This window comes from Pelodiscus sinensis, chromosome 3 (genome assembly GCF_052426305.1).
Source record: "Pelodiscus sinensis isolate ZL-2025 chromosome 3, ASM5242630v1, whole genome shotgun sequence".
NCBI classification, from domain to species: Eukaryota; Metazoa; Chordata; order Testudines; family Trionychidae; genus Pelodiscus; species Pelodiscus sinensis.
In genome coordinates, this window is record NC_143054.1 from 117,158,775 (window position 1) to 117,173,960 (window position 15,186).

At 40.1% G+C, this 15,186-nt stretch overlaps 1 protein-coding gene across 4 annotated transcripts in view; it reads right to left on the bottom strand.

Moving 5' to 3' along the window:
* PRKN (parkin RBR E3 ubiquitin protein ligase) overlaps nt 1-15,186 on the bottom strand; it is a 1,204,231-nt gene that overhangs the window by 573,971 nt on the left and 615,074 nt on the right. For all 4 annotated transcript variants that reach the window (XM_075924578.2, XM_075924580.2, XM_075924581.2 and 1 more), the window contains one exon: nt 6,264-6,379. In XM_075924578.2, coding sequence (XP_075780693.2) covers nt 6,264-6,379 — 116 coding nt within the window. The remainder of the gene's footprint in view (nt 1-6,263; nt 6,380-15,186) is intronic.

Genomic DNA, 15,186 nt, shown 5'->3' on the forward strand with positions numbered 1-15,186 from the left:
CTGTCCCCTATTATTAACATTTCATAAATTTCTATACAACTGTTTATCCTCAGAAAGAGGAAAATCATTTTTTTAACCTCTAAACAATCTTTTCTATGAAGCATATTAGCCTTGTGATATTCAGGTAAGTTCCAAGAGAGTGAGAATTCTTCACAGTTGGTATCTTTAGAGCATACAGATCTTTCTACATCTGATGATTTGTGAAACACTGCATGTTAATCCTGTGTGCGGTCCATGCTCTCTCAGATCCAGCCCTTAGAATAAAGTAATCAAGGAGGAAAACACTAAAAATATTAGAGAAGGGAAATAATTTTTCAGCATTTTCCCCCTCTTTTTAAATGAAGTAGCTAGTTGAAAGCTTCTCAGAGGAGCATTAGTTCATTCTTGATGCAGGGAGAGTAATACCTATTCAATCTCAAATAGTACTTCCTACATCACTTTTCCTTTGAGTTCTTCAATCCAAATACTGACCTTTCCAATCCTTTCCTGCCTGCGAAGTCTAAAGCAAACACAACTTGAAACGATTTGGCTGCAAGGAATTATGACAAGAGGTTTACTTTCTACTTATCCTTAAAGGGAAAAACATTGTGTACTTGCAATTTTAACTACCACCACTAGTGAAATCAGGATCACTCTGGAAACTGTATTCAGACTGCATACAAATAAAATTCCATGCTTACTTACAAAATTCTAATCTGGGAACATTTTTTTTCCATTTTAATATTCATTTTCAGGGTTATGAAATGAGTATATGTAAAATAAAAAATGTAAACTGTGATCAACATAACAGCAAATACCTCTTCTTCTGGGGAATTCAAACTCTCTACTAAATATTGGCAAGCCCTAGATCTCTTTTATACCTGCACATCCCTTGAATGCTAAAAATAACGGTGCCTTTAGGAATTGTATACTACCTAGTTTGTGAAAGATGACGTGAGGCTCTTTTGCTCTGCGCATTTTATTTTTATACTGCTTAACATTGTTATTTCTGAGCCTGATTTACAGTTACCCAGGGATACTCATAACCCTTTTCATGTTATTTCTACTGGAAACTGTTGACAAAAGCAGATTGTCCCTTGAGGACTGCCCAGTTTCAGTGCTTGTTTCAAGTTTCTGCTGTTTGTTCAACCCATTAAGAGCTTCCTCAAAAGAAATAAAATAGCAGCCCATCACCTTGAATGTTACAGGGGGAAAATGCATGCATAAAGACTGCCAACTCACACTTTCACTCTGCTGTAGATAAGCCGAAAGCATTGACAAATATAACACTACATGGAATACTGCCTATGGATTTAGCATAACTCTGCAAGAGGTTTTGGCTCTGAAGTATTTTACTGTCGGTCAGAGCTGCATGAAAATATTCATATCAGATATAAACCCAGAGCAAACAAAGTGTGCCGAATGCAAGCTTGAGACTAAAAATTGGCAATGGGTTTAAACATTACTTCTGCTTTGTATTTTTTCTGCATATCAGAGTATACTGCTGTTTGAAATAAGATAAGCTTTGCTCTGCATGCTGAGTTAAGGAAGCATGTACAGTATATGCCAATCTACTTTGAGCTTCAAGTGCTCTGCATGTGGTGCAATAACTATATGTAATGGTAAAATACAACATGAAAATAGAGTTCACTGGTCAGCAATTCTGAGATCTGAACTATGTACTAAACAAGTGACTACTACAAAAAATCATTAATGAAGTCCCACCCAAAAATCTTAGTTAAGATAGAATTAAGGTTGCATATATATGTTAAGTTATCTATAATGTTCTTGGAAGGCAAATAAAAAAAGAAAGAATTAGAAACTCTGAAACTTAAGATTTTATCCCCACCACCCAATATTTGGAAGTATGGAAGGTTGTAGTTACATCTGCCCTCCATTGATCCTTGCCTCCCATTGTCCAGATTTAGTCCTTTGCAAAATGTGCTAAATCTGGACTTTTTCTAAAGCTTAAGGAATCAACAGACTACAATTCAGGACACGTTCAATTTGGTAAGATGACGTTCTTATGCAGCTTGTAAGCGGAACACCAAAAATGTGCCTCGGATAGTTTTTATCAATGGTTTTATGCATCTGTTGTTGAGACCCAAATTCTGTGTCAATTGATACTTAGACAACTGACTGCCCTGCATAGCTCATAGGACTTATTCCTTAAGGAATAGTGGGGGACAACTACCTTCAGCATTCTATCAGTCCAAGCAACAATTTGATATACTGACAACGAAGAAAGCCATAGTTGACAAAACCACAGTACGTTTGAAAGTAAATTGTTCTTGTCTTGGTGGACTTTCTCCAATATGTCCTAAAGTGTGGCACCCAAAAACTAACCACAGTTTTGACACCCCTTGTGCCACATAGAAAGGAACAATTATCTCCCATCTCTTAAATATGACATTCCTGTTATAACATACCCTAGCATATTTGCCTCTTTTGCAATTGCATCATGTTTTTGGCCCATACTCTATTTGTGATACATTATAAACCCTAAAACCTTCAATGGCATATTGCTGCTTTGCCAGTTATTCCCCATTTTGCACTTGTGTATTTGATTTTTTTATTCCTAAGTACAGTACTTACAGACCAGTTCCCTAATTTGTCATAGTTATTCTGAGTTCTAATCTTGTACTATAGGATGCTTGCAACCCCATTCCCTCTCTGGCCTGGCACCATCTGCAAATTCCATAAGCACACTTCATTTCATTATTCAAGGCATTCATAAAAATATTAAATACAGGCAGTCCCCGGGTTACATGGATCCGACTTACATCAGATCCTTACTTACAAACGGGGTGAGGCAACCCTGCACTAGCTGCTTCCCCCCAGCAGACCAGGGAGACGCGAAGTTAGCGCCCCCCTCCAGCAGACCAGGGAGACGCAGAGTGGCTTTTCTCAGCAGACACCTCAGCTTGAGAATAAAAGACTGAGGGAAGTGAGGTGTGGGAGAATAAAACTGAGCTCTGGAGAAATGTTTGGCTAGAGTTTCCCCTACAATATGTACCAGTTCCGACTTACATACAGATTCAACTTAAGAACAAACCTACAGTCCCTATCTTGTACGTAACCCGGGGACTGCCTGTAGTACTGGAACCAGGACAGACCCCTGTGGAACTCCACACATGTGATTTCCAGTTTGACAGCAAACTGAGTTCATTAGTTTGTAGTTCCCTCAATCCCATTTGTTCTCCTTTTAAAAGATAATTAATACATTTGCCCATCTCGAGCCTTTGGGGACCTTGCACGTGCTTCCAGGAAGTTTTGAACAATATGACTTGCAAAGCAAATATGGTAGATGGGGGATAGGGATGGTGATGCTTGTGAGGCATCTCAGGGAGACCATTAAGGCTGTGAAAGGTGAGGTTTCCCACCAAGTCTACTAAATTTCCTTGATTGTGAGCAGTTCCTTGTCAAACAGGTCTTCAGAAGGCGTGGAATGTCCTCTCTCCATGCTCCCTTCCCAACACACTCTTGCTGTCCAGCCAAAAACACTGGTATGCTGATATTCCCCCTGAATACCACCATCACTTTTTCTGTAAACTTCTAAAGCAAGTGAACATCTTAACAGATTAGCAGGGACGAGATTCTGAGTCTAAGAGGGAACTCAGGGGAGTACAGCAAGGAGACATGCTCCCCCACCCCCATCATTCCTTGTCAACTGGATAAATCCAATAAACATTTCTATAAACATTGTATTCCATTCTGTTCTCTAGCTCTGGACAATTGTTTCCACTTAACTGATTAATTTTCATTTGGATGCCAAAATTCTCCTCTCTCCTTTGACCAAACTGTTTATTCCCCATCTCACCTGGCGTCTCCCGTGAACAGTCCACATTTGGAGATCTGTCTCAATGGAAAAGGGCTAAAAGATTTACTTTTTAACATTTAAAGCTTAGGTCTCCGGCATTTGTTTGATGCCCTGTTTTAAAACAATGGGTGCAGACATGCCTCTCACACACTACAATTTAAAATATTAAAAATCTTTTAAAATTACAGTTTAATCAGCTAATTTTGGTTGTGGACACTAGAATCCAACTAGCTGAGTGCAATAAACTAAGTTTTAACTCCTCCGTTCATTTGGATTTTTGCTACAAAGTGGGGAAAAGAACTCAGGTGAACAGCTCTGTTTTAACTGTGCCAAAATTCAGGAAACCTTTGCTTCAGATTTGATAGAAAAATTATACCCAAATCCTACAACTAACCCACCAAGTCTGCTGATGATATTAATTTGTTTGTAGATTTTACAGGAGAGGGCTGAATAGGACTTATAGGGGACACACAATTATAACTTTACCTATGGACATTAGTGGCACTGGGACAAGTCATTAAGATAAATTGCAGAGTGCCTGAAAGATTAATTTTAAAGGGAACAGATGACATTTTTGTAAATCCCAAGTATATGTGAAGTGATGGACACCATACTATTCTTCTCAGTGCACACTTATCTTTTAGCCCAATAGTAATACTCATATTCTTCAGTCAACTCCTGTCAGTGACCACTCAGACTCTGTCAATGTAGAAGCTGGAAGCATTGAAAAACAGCTTAATGTAGTACAGTAAAACTCCAATAGTCCGACATCCAATAGTCCGGCACTCCTGATAGTCCGGCATCAAAATGGCAAGAGCCTACTGAGTGAGCTTCAGCAATAAATGAATCACAAGGTAACAGCAGCAGCAGCTGAACTGAGCAAAAAGGGTAAAAAAGGCTTAAAAAAACTAAAACATTACAGTATACTGTATACAGTATGTACAATAAAAAGGGTTAAGAACACTTTATATACAGTATATAATGTATACAGTATATATAACCAGTTTATAGTATCTCCAGATAGTCCGGCATATCTGATAATCAGGCACCACCTAGGTCCCATAGGTTCCGGATTATCGGAAGTCTAGCGTATATTGTGCTGCATCTGAAATGAGGTAAGACCATCCCATTATCTTCGACCAGAAATTCATTTATAGAAATCCCTATTTAGCAGGGCTGGCCTTATCATGAGGCGAAATGAGGCGGCCGCCTCAGGTGCCAGACTGTGGGGGGGACACCACTAGGACCCAGAGTGTAGAAAATGGTGTGTGCTGCTGGTGCATATGTAGTTCTCCTTTATTGGGGTAAGTAGCAGAGCAGTACCATGAGATAAGTAGAACAGGAATGTGGCAGAATTGAGACATTTCAAAGTTTTGGCCCAAGCGAGGGAGCATGGAGACGTTATTTGAGCTCCCCACCTCAGGTGCCAAAATGTTGTGGGCCAGCCCTGCTTTTTAGTCCTAGACAAACTACTAGGAGATAGGTTAATACAGCCTTCTGGTTAATACAGCATTTGTGATCTCTTATAAGGGTCCTGGCTTTGCATATTTTGAAAACTTGTGCATTTCTATTCTTGCAAGCAGGAGACCAGTCAATACTGAGATATAATAATTATTTAAAGGGAATAGTATATGGAATCAGTTATGTTATGTCCTTCCAATATTTCTCATAAACAGATGCATATGCAATGGGACAATACGCAGAAAAAATTAGAATGTCTAGCAGCTGCCTTTGTTTGCAAGCCACTCTTATGTAATAATCAGAAGGCAATCATATCAGCAACCTTACTTCCCTAATGAGCACATCACATTACTTTTTTCTTTAAGATCAGAAAGTTAATTAAAGACAAATAAAACAAATTTTCAATCGGATGTACCAGACATTTGAAATACATTACTAGCAAGTGTATTATAAATCATTTGATAGTTTGTATTAAAATCACTGGCAAGCAACTGTTTTTAATCTACATACTTACAGTTAGTGTTTTTCTAATTTATGATATTGAATATCAAACACTCTGGCCAGTTTGTAAGTAAAATCTTGCATCAAAAGGAACTTTGCTTAGTTATATTAGACAAACCATTAAAGAGAAGGCAGAAGACCTCCATAAGACTCTGTTTCCCTTTGTACAGAAACATGTCTTGCACTCAAAAATTTGGCCCAACATTTATGTTCCAAAAATGAATTGCTGGTTGATTACTTGTAATCTGATTATTTGTGCCTCTAACTCGTCCATGTCAAGCAGTTCTTTAAGGGAACCTGGAATTCAACAGCATCTACAAAATGTGAATCTCATTTATATCATCCAATAGGAAACCGAAATTAGAAAAAAATAACCCATAATTTATCATTATGGCAATGAAGGAAAAAAATGCAAAAAAGAAAAACAGAAAAAAGAAACACTACTGAAAAAAAAAGTACACTAAAACACTGAAATTGTGTGTCTGTGATACTCTGTACTTACCTAATATCTGTGCATGTTATACACGTGATATGCCGGCTGTTTGTTGTAATGAGGTTCAGAGCCACAGATGTTTCACTGTCAGAAGTTGGGTGTGCTCCACATTTAAAATAAAACTCCTGAAATAGTGAAGGTGAGATAAAGAGAAGATTACATACCTGTAAGCCCATGTCTTCTTATCATCTTAGTCTCATTGACATTTGAGACAGTAGAAAAAAAATCACTACTGCCAGCAGTGAAGGGGGGAAGGGGGGCATTCGTTACAAATGATGTAAATTGAATTCCCTGAAAAAACTCTTTGCTAAGCATATATTCATTCTCTGCAACATACTCTCATAAAAGCCATCTCCCACACTGCATGAGTTCAGTATTAGTGGTACGTGGTATGATTTTCTGGATCCGTAGAGGAAAAGTATCACATAACACCACACAGGTCTGGGCATTATGATGCAGGATGCTATGCACTGTAACACGTTAATGCTCTCCCACAAATTTTCATCACAAAATTTACTGTCACATGAAAACTAAAGATACAATTTATAATCCCTGGCTCTAAATAAATGAAGACTGGTTTTATTTCTGTGACAGTGGTGGCCTTTATAATATAGTATTACCAGTAGCTCTAACAGGAAGCTCCAGTTCCCTAAGAACACATTTTACATTAACCATTATATTTCAGTTAAGTTATTCTAGATTTACTCTATATAGCTTTTTATATCACCCTCATCAGCACAGTACTGGAGTGCCGTCCAGCAGTCCATTAAGCAACGTAACATCTACTGGGTTACATCTTTTTACCTTCTCCCAAAAAGGAAGATTGTGCTGAATGACGGTCTGAGGCTTTTCCCCTGGGCAGGGCACAATAGGCTTACCAGGGGTTTGCAAAGTGGGACATGGAGCTGCAGTCTGCTTGGTGGCCTGGCCAGTAAAAGCAGCAGCAGGCAAAGCACACAAGATGTCTGCAAGTAGTCAGGATGCAGGGAGACATTCTGACCACTGGTCCTGTCCTGGACATCCAGCTAGCCAGAGCCCTTCATATTTTAAACCCACTGGACACTAGGAAAACAAAAGGCTCTGGGCAGCAGAGAGGGGTGGAGAAGGAAACCTAGTCCACAACAAGCTGCCATGGGCTCCTCAGGGGATTGTGCCAGTTGGTCTTGTTACTGTGCCAGACGGAAGCCCCCCACACTGCTCAGTGAGTCATTTTCTGCTCCGGATGGATAGGAGTTACAAGGGAGCACTATTAGAATGCGACTCCCAGGGACAAGGGGAGGGCACATAACTAAAAAAACACCGAAATCTAGGAACCTTGAGTATAGAGGGATCCCTCACTGGATGGTCAGCCCCCTCATGGGTCCTGGCAGAGCAGCCTTTTTGTCCACTGTCCCCTGGGGGCTGCTCTTTGAGCCACCTAGTATTTGGTTCCTTTTGGCAACTCAGCCAGGATGCTCAGAGCCTCACTGCTTCCTAGGGTTGCCAGGTGTCCAGTTTTGAACCGTCAGTCCAGTATTTGAGCTTTCTTTCCAGGAAACAAACTGAGAAAATACCAAATATATAAATGTCTGGTATTATCCAATTAAATAAGTTTTATTACTATCATGAGTATCAGTACACAGTTGCGTACTGCCTGGCTGGTAGACAAACACGCACACTGTGTGAGAGCATGTCTACCAGCTAGGCAGTTCGCAAGTACACAGTAGAGAGGAAGGGCGCAGTGCCTGAATGGAATTCCCAGGGCCGTACTCGCCAGTGCGCCTTGCTGAGACCGTGCGCGGGACAGGCAGCACCCCGGGATCTGCATGTGCATGTGCCAGCCCTACCCCCCCACTCTGCCCCCCAGCCAGCTCCACACCCCCTGACAAGCCCCGCTCCCTCCAACCCTGTCCCAGCCAACCCTGCTTCCCGTCAGCCGGTCCCCCTCCCCTTCCCCCAGCTAGCCCAGCTCCCCCGACCGCCTCCCAGCCAGCACCGCTCCCCTTCTGGCTAGTTCCCCCCCTCCCAATCTGAGATCAAGTGTGTCCAGTATTTTTTTGAAACCATCTGGTAACCCTACTGCTTCCAGGGTAACTACACGGTCCAATCAAATACCCAAATGCTCAATACCCAAGTAGCAGGCCATCAGTCCCTGCCCCTTAACTTCTAGGGCTCACACAGCCCTCCTGTGAATGCCTGGTAGGGCATGCTCTCTGTTCTGAGCTCCAACCACAGACCCTCGTGATAAGCAGCAACAGTCTGTTTCTCATGATCACTCAGTGCTCCCCAACCTAGTTCCTACATTACCTGTTTGCACTCTCTGGTCTTGTCTGTGTAGCTTCCTATTACAGCTCTGCTCTCTCCATTCTCCTCCCTTGGCTCTGTAATCCTTCCTCTACCAGAACCACCTAGCCTGGTTCTCCCCAGCTGGGGCTAATTGTCAATTAGCCTCTCCCCTCCTGCTTCCACAGATTGGACTAATTGATCCCTGGGGCTCCCTGTTAATCCTATATTTGCTAGTGTGGCTTATGTGTCTGATGAGAGTAGTGCAGTGTTTTGTGTGATGAGGAGTTGTTTGGGTTTTAAATGTGGATACTGTGAGAAGTATATGGTAGAGAAGGCAGGTTGAAAAACTGCACTTTACATTTGAAGAGGAAGATGAGATTAGTGTCAAGCCTTACTTCCTGTGGGAGTTTGTTTCACAAGCCCTGAAAAAGCTCTTGCAGATAAACTTGAACCATATATTAGAAAGTTCCACAGGGCCTGAGAAGGAAAGCTGTTAACCAATCTTCATTTTGAAGCTTTCGGTGATCTTTTCTACATGCTGGCATGAAACCACTACATTGAAGATAAGGGCCACATCCTTGAATAAATGATTTTACTGCTGCTGGCTGTACAGGGCCTTCATACAGCATTATTTTTTGTATTTTTAATGTGTTGCTAATCTCAAACATTCAAAAGCATGAGATTTAAAATAAGGGGGTTTTTTTACTTCTGTTTTGTTAGTCTTCAGTGTTCATTTGGGGCATGTTTTCAAACCTTTCTGCATAGCCATAAGGAATAAAACAAATGTGTTTTAATGAAAGCTGAGATTTTCTTGTAATTACTTGGCTCCAGGACTTAGGGCTTTAAGTAAAACTTCAAATACCATGAGATTCCCAATACGCGTTCAAACTTTTAAATGAAAAAGAGATCATGATCCTGTTCTATGCACGAGAGGAAAAGATTTGTAAGACAATAAGTGACCAATTTTCATGCATGTTGTATATAACACTAGCACACAAAAATAGTCTTTGTTTGCATTAATATATAACATTTTAAAAGGTATTTTACATAAATTATATAAAAATATTGTGTAGTATGCTCTGGAAAACATTTAAGCTGATTACTTACCTTTATTATGTTTCATGATGTGCTTAGCAAATAAGGCATATCAATAGATCTGAACAAGTCTCAGACCCAATTGGTACAAGTAGAGAGTTTATTCTTAATGGCAGTATTCAGTTTTTGAAGTGGGTGGAGTCTGCATTTTCTTGTGGACTATTGAGATGAACGATGGTGCTAAAATTCATTTATTTTAGTTATACTGTAAAGAAGTCTTGATACATTCCAATCATTATTTAACAATATTACACTGAGAGTTGGTGTGTGTGTGAATATATATATATACATATGGATTCATTGTCTAAAACCTTTAGTAGTTACTATATTTTTCTTAATTTAGGCACCAAACAAGGAAGAGGATAGTGGAAAAAGCATGGCACTGAATAGCTGTACATATGGATTCATTGTCTAAAACCTTTAGTAGTTACTATATTTTTCTTAATTTAGGTACCAAACAAGGAAGAGGATAGTGGAAAAAGCAGGTTTACATTAATATTCAAATATTTATTTACAAAGATTTTGCAATAAACGCTCAATGCATAGAAATTGATATACAGTCAGTAGTTACTGTGGAGTAAATTATGGTTCTGTTATGTTCCATAAGGACAGCATTTGATCTTTAGGGAGAAAGTATTCTCAGGCCCCCTTTTGGATGAGCTTTTGCCTTTCTGTTTTTCCATGTTTCTCTGACTCCAATTCAGCAAGGCACTCAGGGTATGTCTATACCACATGGCTTCCCCACATCTACATAAGCCAAAAGTTATTTCAAAATATTTTTTCGAAATAACGGGTGTGCTATTTCGCCATCTTTGTAAGCCTCATTGCACAAGGGAGAAGGGATGTGCCGAAATACAATGTTATTTCGAAATTTGGCGCTGTGTAGATGCGCCAAGTTTCACAATAAGTTATTTCGAAATAGATTCAAAATAAAATACGCAATTAGCCTAGCTCAAACTGTGTATCTTATTTTGAAGTTAGGATGCTGTGTGGACACACCTTCATGAAGAAACTTAACTGTAAGCATTAAATAGCCCATTGAAGTCAGTGTTAAGAGTTACCTTGCTGCGTTTTTATATATTACTTCAATCTTTCTATTATTTATTGACTTTTTGTTAGTGAAACAATTTGGAATTTTTCTTTTACTAAATATAAATTTGTTGGTTTTGTTTTTTTTTGTTTTTTTTTTTTTTGCTTGCTTTACTAGTCCACTTCCTCAATACCATGGAATACTGTGATCACTATTTATACAAGTAAAAGAATATCGATCGGCCAGTATTCCAAAATACTAACATTATTAAGAGCACAGAAATTACAGAACAGAAAGCAAACTTTTGATAAAAATGATTCATTCAACAATAATATACTTTCTTTGTGTCCACAAGCAAAAAGAAATATTGAGCAATAAAAATGGAAAGCTCTAAAACACATGAAATGGGTTTAGACATAGAATCTTGCTTTTTTTTTTAGCATCCTTATTTCTTTGGCACAGAATTTAATACAATTTTTATCTCTGTTTGCTTTATTGCAAGCTCTGCAAACAATCATAAAATATGCCCTCACAGACAAAAGTGTGCCAAACCTAGTATATAGGTTTAATGGCTTTACAAGTCCTTTGTATTCCCCAGAGACAGCAGTAGCCCTCTGGGAGCCCCAAGAAGAAATATTTTAGGACTCCCTCTGCACAACACATACTAATAATTAATAGGGGGACCTTGAGCCATTCACGGCATTAAGCAGATGCTTAGTTTATTTATGCCTATTGCTGGCTATGATATTCCTTTTCCTTTCTGTTGAGAGAGAAAAGAATTTTCTTTTGATTTTTAAGCTGGATGAAAAAAGACACAGCGAGACTATGAGAGAAGGTTACAGAATAGTCTACAACCTACTCCCTGCGGAGTATAAGTAGATGACAGTTGTTAAAATGGACTTCATGTAGGCCTCAGTGTGCACCCAAAAATCAAATGGATGGAGATAGAGAATTAATATTCCAATACATGCCAGCAATCAAACAGATAAAAACATCAAGACTAAGAAGGAAATCACAGGAAGATGCAAATACAGAACAGTGACTATATTTTGAAAGGCACAAACGCCACATGTCGTAAAAACCAAGCAGTAAAACTAGTACTGTCAGGCAAACCAATAAAGCTAATAGCTAGCTGCCAACTAGAACAAGGTATTCTATTTTCTTTTGGTTATTTCTTACAATACTGTGGTAGCTATTCTGTTCTAATTATATGTAAAAAGATCAAAAGATAGGCAGTCAAGAATCCTGGGTTATATTTTGGGCTCCATATTTGACTGACTTTGTCATTATGCGAAAGTCACTTACTTCTCTATCCCTTCAGGTCATCATTTTATGAAAATAGCTTTAAAATACTTCCTGAAAAGGTGTGCTGTCACTCATAACTGTATTTGCAAAACACTACATCTCCTGAAAGGCATTTTGAAAGTATTATTTCAAAAAAATAAAGAACATAATTGGCTTCGGAAGATATACAGTGTACTAGGAGCAAGAAACACAGAGAGCACACCAAAATGAAAAAAAATAAAAATAAAATTCTGTTTTAAAATACAGAGAAGTCACTCTGAAGTTGAGAACTTACATGCTACATGTTAGGTCAGAGGAAACATTTATCATTGGGATATAAAAATTGCAGAAAAAATGCTTTATAATGACCATGTTGAAATTAGAACAGCAACATAATGAAAATATCCCCGTTACAAAGATTGCCTCCTGAGAGCCCTCAAAAAAACGAAAGGTACAAAACGGAAAGCATACACATTACTTAAATTATGTCCTGTGAATGAAGTCCTTAAATTCTTCTAAAAATGACTGGAGTGCACATACCCATGTGTGTTGGTATGTGGAGTGTTAATGTTAAGTAACTGTTTTACATAAAGGGGAATATATAGTGTGCACACACATACACTCAGAGAGTGAAAAAGTAAATTTACTACATGTGCAGCTCTTGTGGGGGAGCTTAACATAGCAACTCATTTATCATCTAGCACCTCTGCCAACAGCTGTTCTAATACTATAGTGGTCTCTTTTGTCTCTCCCATTCTGGGGTATCCATATTTAACAAACTGTGTTCCACACAATAAAGGTAGCCAACATGACATCTTCTACCCCTCCAGAATGCCTCTTTCATTCCACGCTGTCAGAACAGTGGTCTTGGATCTTCTCTAAGGGATATTTTAACAGAGTTCCAAAAGCAAAACACAAACTACAACAAAAGCAACTTTCAGTCCCTCCCCTGGATTTCTGTTTTTAAATCATCCTGGGGCCTCCCCAGTCTTTCACAGAACATGGACTGGAAGGGACCACCTTCCTGAAATCTACACACCACTACCTAAAACAGAGCTCAGAGCTCTCCAAAATTCGTCTACCAGGTGGAACTCTTTACCTGACAGACCTAGGACTTTTGGCATCCTTTTCCCCTGTATACAGGGGCCCAGGAGTAAAAATCACTCAGGCTACGTCTAGACTGGCATGATTTTCTGCAAATGTTTTTAACGGAAAAGTTTTTCTGTTAAAAGCATTTGCAGAAAAGAGCATCTAGATTGGCACGGACGCTTTTCCGCAAAAGCACTTTTTGCGGAAAAGCGTCTGTGCCAATCTAGACGCGCTTTTGCGCAAAAAAGCCCCGATCGCCATTTTCGCCATCGGGGCTTTTTTGCGCAAAACAGTCCTGAGCTGTCTACACTGGCCCTCTTGCGCAAATACATTTGCGCAAGAGGGCTTTTGCCCGAACAGGAGCATCATAGTATTTGCGGAAGAAGTACTGATTTCTTACATGAGATCGTCAGTGTTCTTGTGGAAATTCAAGCGGCCAGTGTAGACAGCTGTCAAGTTTTTCCGCAAAAGCACTTGCTTTTGCGGAAAAACTTGCCAGTCTAGACACAGCCTCGATATTTAATGTAAACTCATCACGGATTCCAATGTAAGCATTACCATTTGGTGGTCTGATCTTTTGGGTTCAGTCCCCGAGGATTGCTATGGAATTCCCAAGTATCTTTCAGATAAGCAGTCATTACTGAGAACCAATGTCTAAAACTAAACACCCTCCTACTCTGGCTCTCCCGGCCTTAGTCTACAGTAGGGAGTGATTTCGAAATAGCCCCCCCTTAGGTCAAATTAATAAGCGGCGCATTCACACTACCAAGTCTGTGTGGTTATTTCAAAATCTGTATTCCTGCTTTTCTCAGGTACTAACGCGGCTCTGTAGTTTAAACATAGTAGGAGCTGGATCTGGGCAAAGGTCTGGGACCTACCTCTGTCTGCGGAGGGAGGGTGCAAGGTCTCCACTGTGATCCCCTGCAGACAGGGACTGCTGCTGGAGCAGCCTTTGCCAGCAGCGAGACTGGCCCACTGTGGGCAGAGGCTGCTTTGTGGCAGCCTCCTGTGCCCACCCCCCACACTGCTTCCTCTGATGGAGGCAGAAGTGGGGGGAGGGAAAGAGGTAAGAGGTACTGCAGAGATGGTGCTTAGGGAACTGGCTTTTAAGCTGGCTTCCCGCGCGCGCCCCCCCCCCCCATCCCGCACCGGCTCCTCTTTCCCACCGTTGTTGCTTCTGATACAGAGGCAGCAGGGGAGGGAGGCAGGAAATGCAAGTAGTTGACTTGAATACGCAATAAGCTCAGGCTTATTGGGTAGTCAACTACTTGCTTACATCCCTACCATGAGGACCTGCAGCACCATGGAAGAAAAACCTGTTTTTGTAGTCCAAGGCCTGCTGGTTGGGGGAAGCCAATGGCAGTAAAGCCATTGACAATGGTGTCCACATTGTTCACCAGGTGAGAGAGGAATGCATGAATTGCAATCACTTTCCTCTCAGTGCCTTAGCGTCTGCGTAATGGGATGAAAAGCTGAGCACGTCCCACAGAGCATAGCTGTTGCCTAGGCTGCCCTCCTGAAATGGTGCCCTTGCAAATTTCACAGGGGGAGCCCTTCTGAGAACCTTCAATAAAGAGGGCACCCATGGACTATTTACAGAGGATTTATAAAGTCCCCATCACAATGATATAATAATAATATTTTTCCCCCACTGGTGCATCCATGCTGTACTAGGCACAGCTTGATTAAGTATAATTTGATTTTAGTTGCTTGCTTAAGTCTGAGTGAGAGTGGGTGTGTGAAAAAAATTACAGAGAAAGTGTTATGAATGTAGTGCTACATGGATGTTCTAAAGTGAGTAGTTTTGTGGTCATTCTTCTGTCTTACTGGTATAAACATTGTATGTTGCCTTAAGACATACGTCCTAGGCAATTATGTACCCACCCACCCTTAACACTGCAAATGCCACTCTTTGGCAGAACTTGTTAATAAGATAGAAAAGAATGGGTACCATTCAAATATATTTTCTTCACACTCTTCACTCCTGCTATCATTCATGAACCACATGAGATTATATCTTGAGAGGTACAGGGGGGAAAAGTTCATGGTTACTAATATTTACCCTCTATGAACCATATGTCTATTGCATAAAGTACCAAAATTTAACAAAAATGATCAGTCCTTAGGAGTTTTGCAAAAAAGGGGAAACCTTTTACACAGGACATGGGC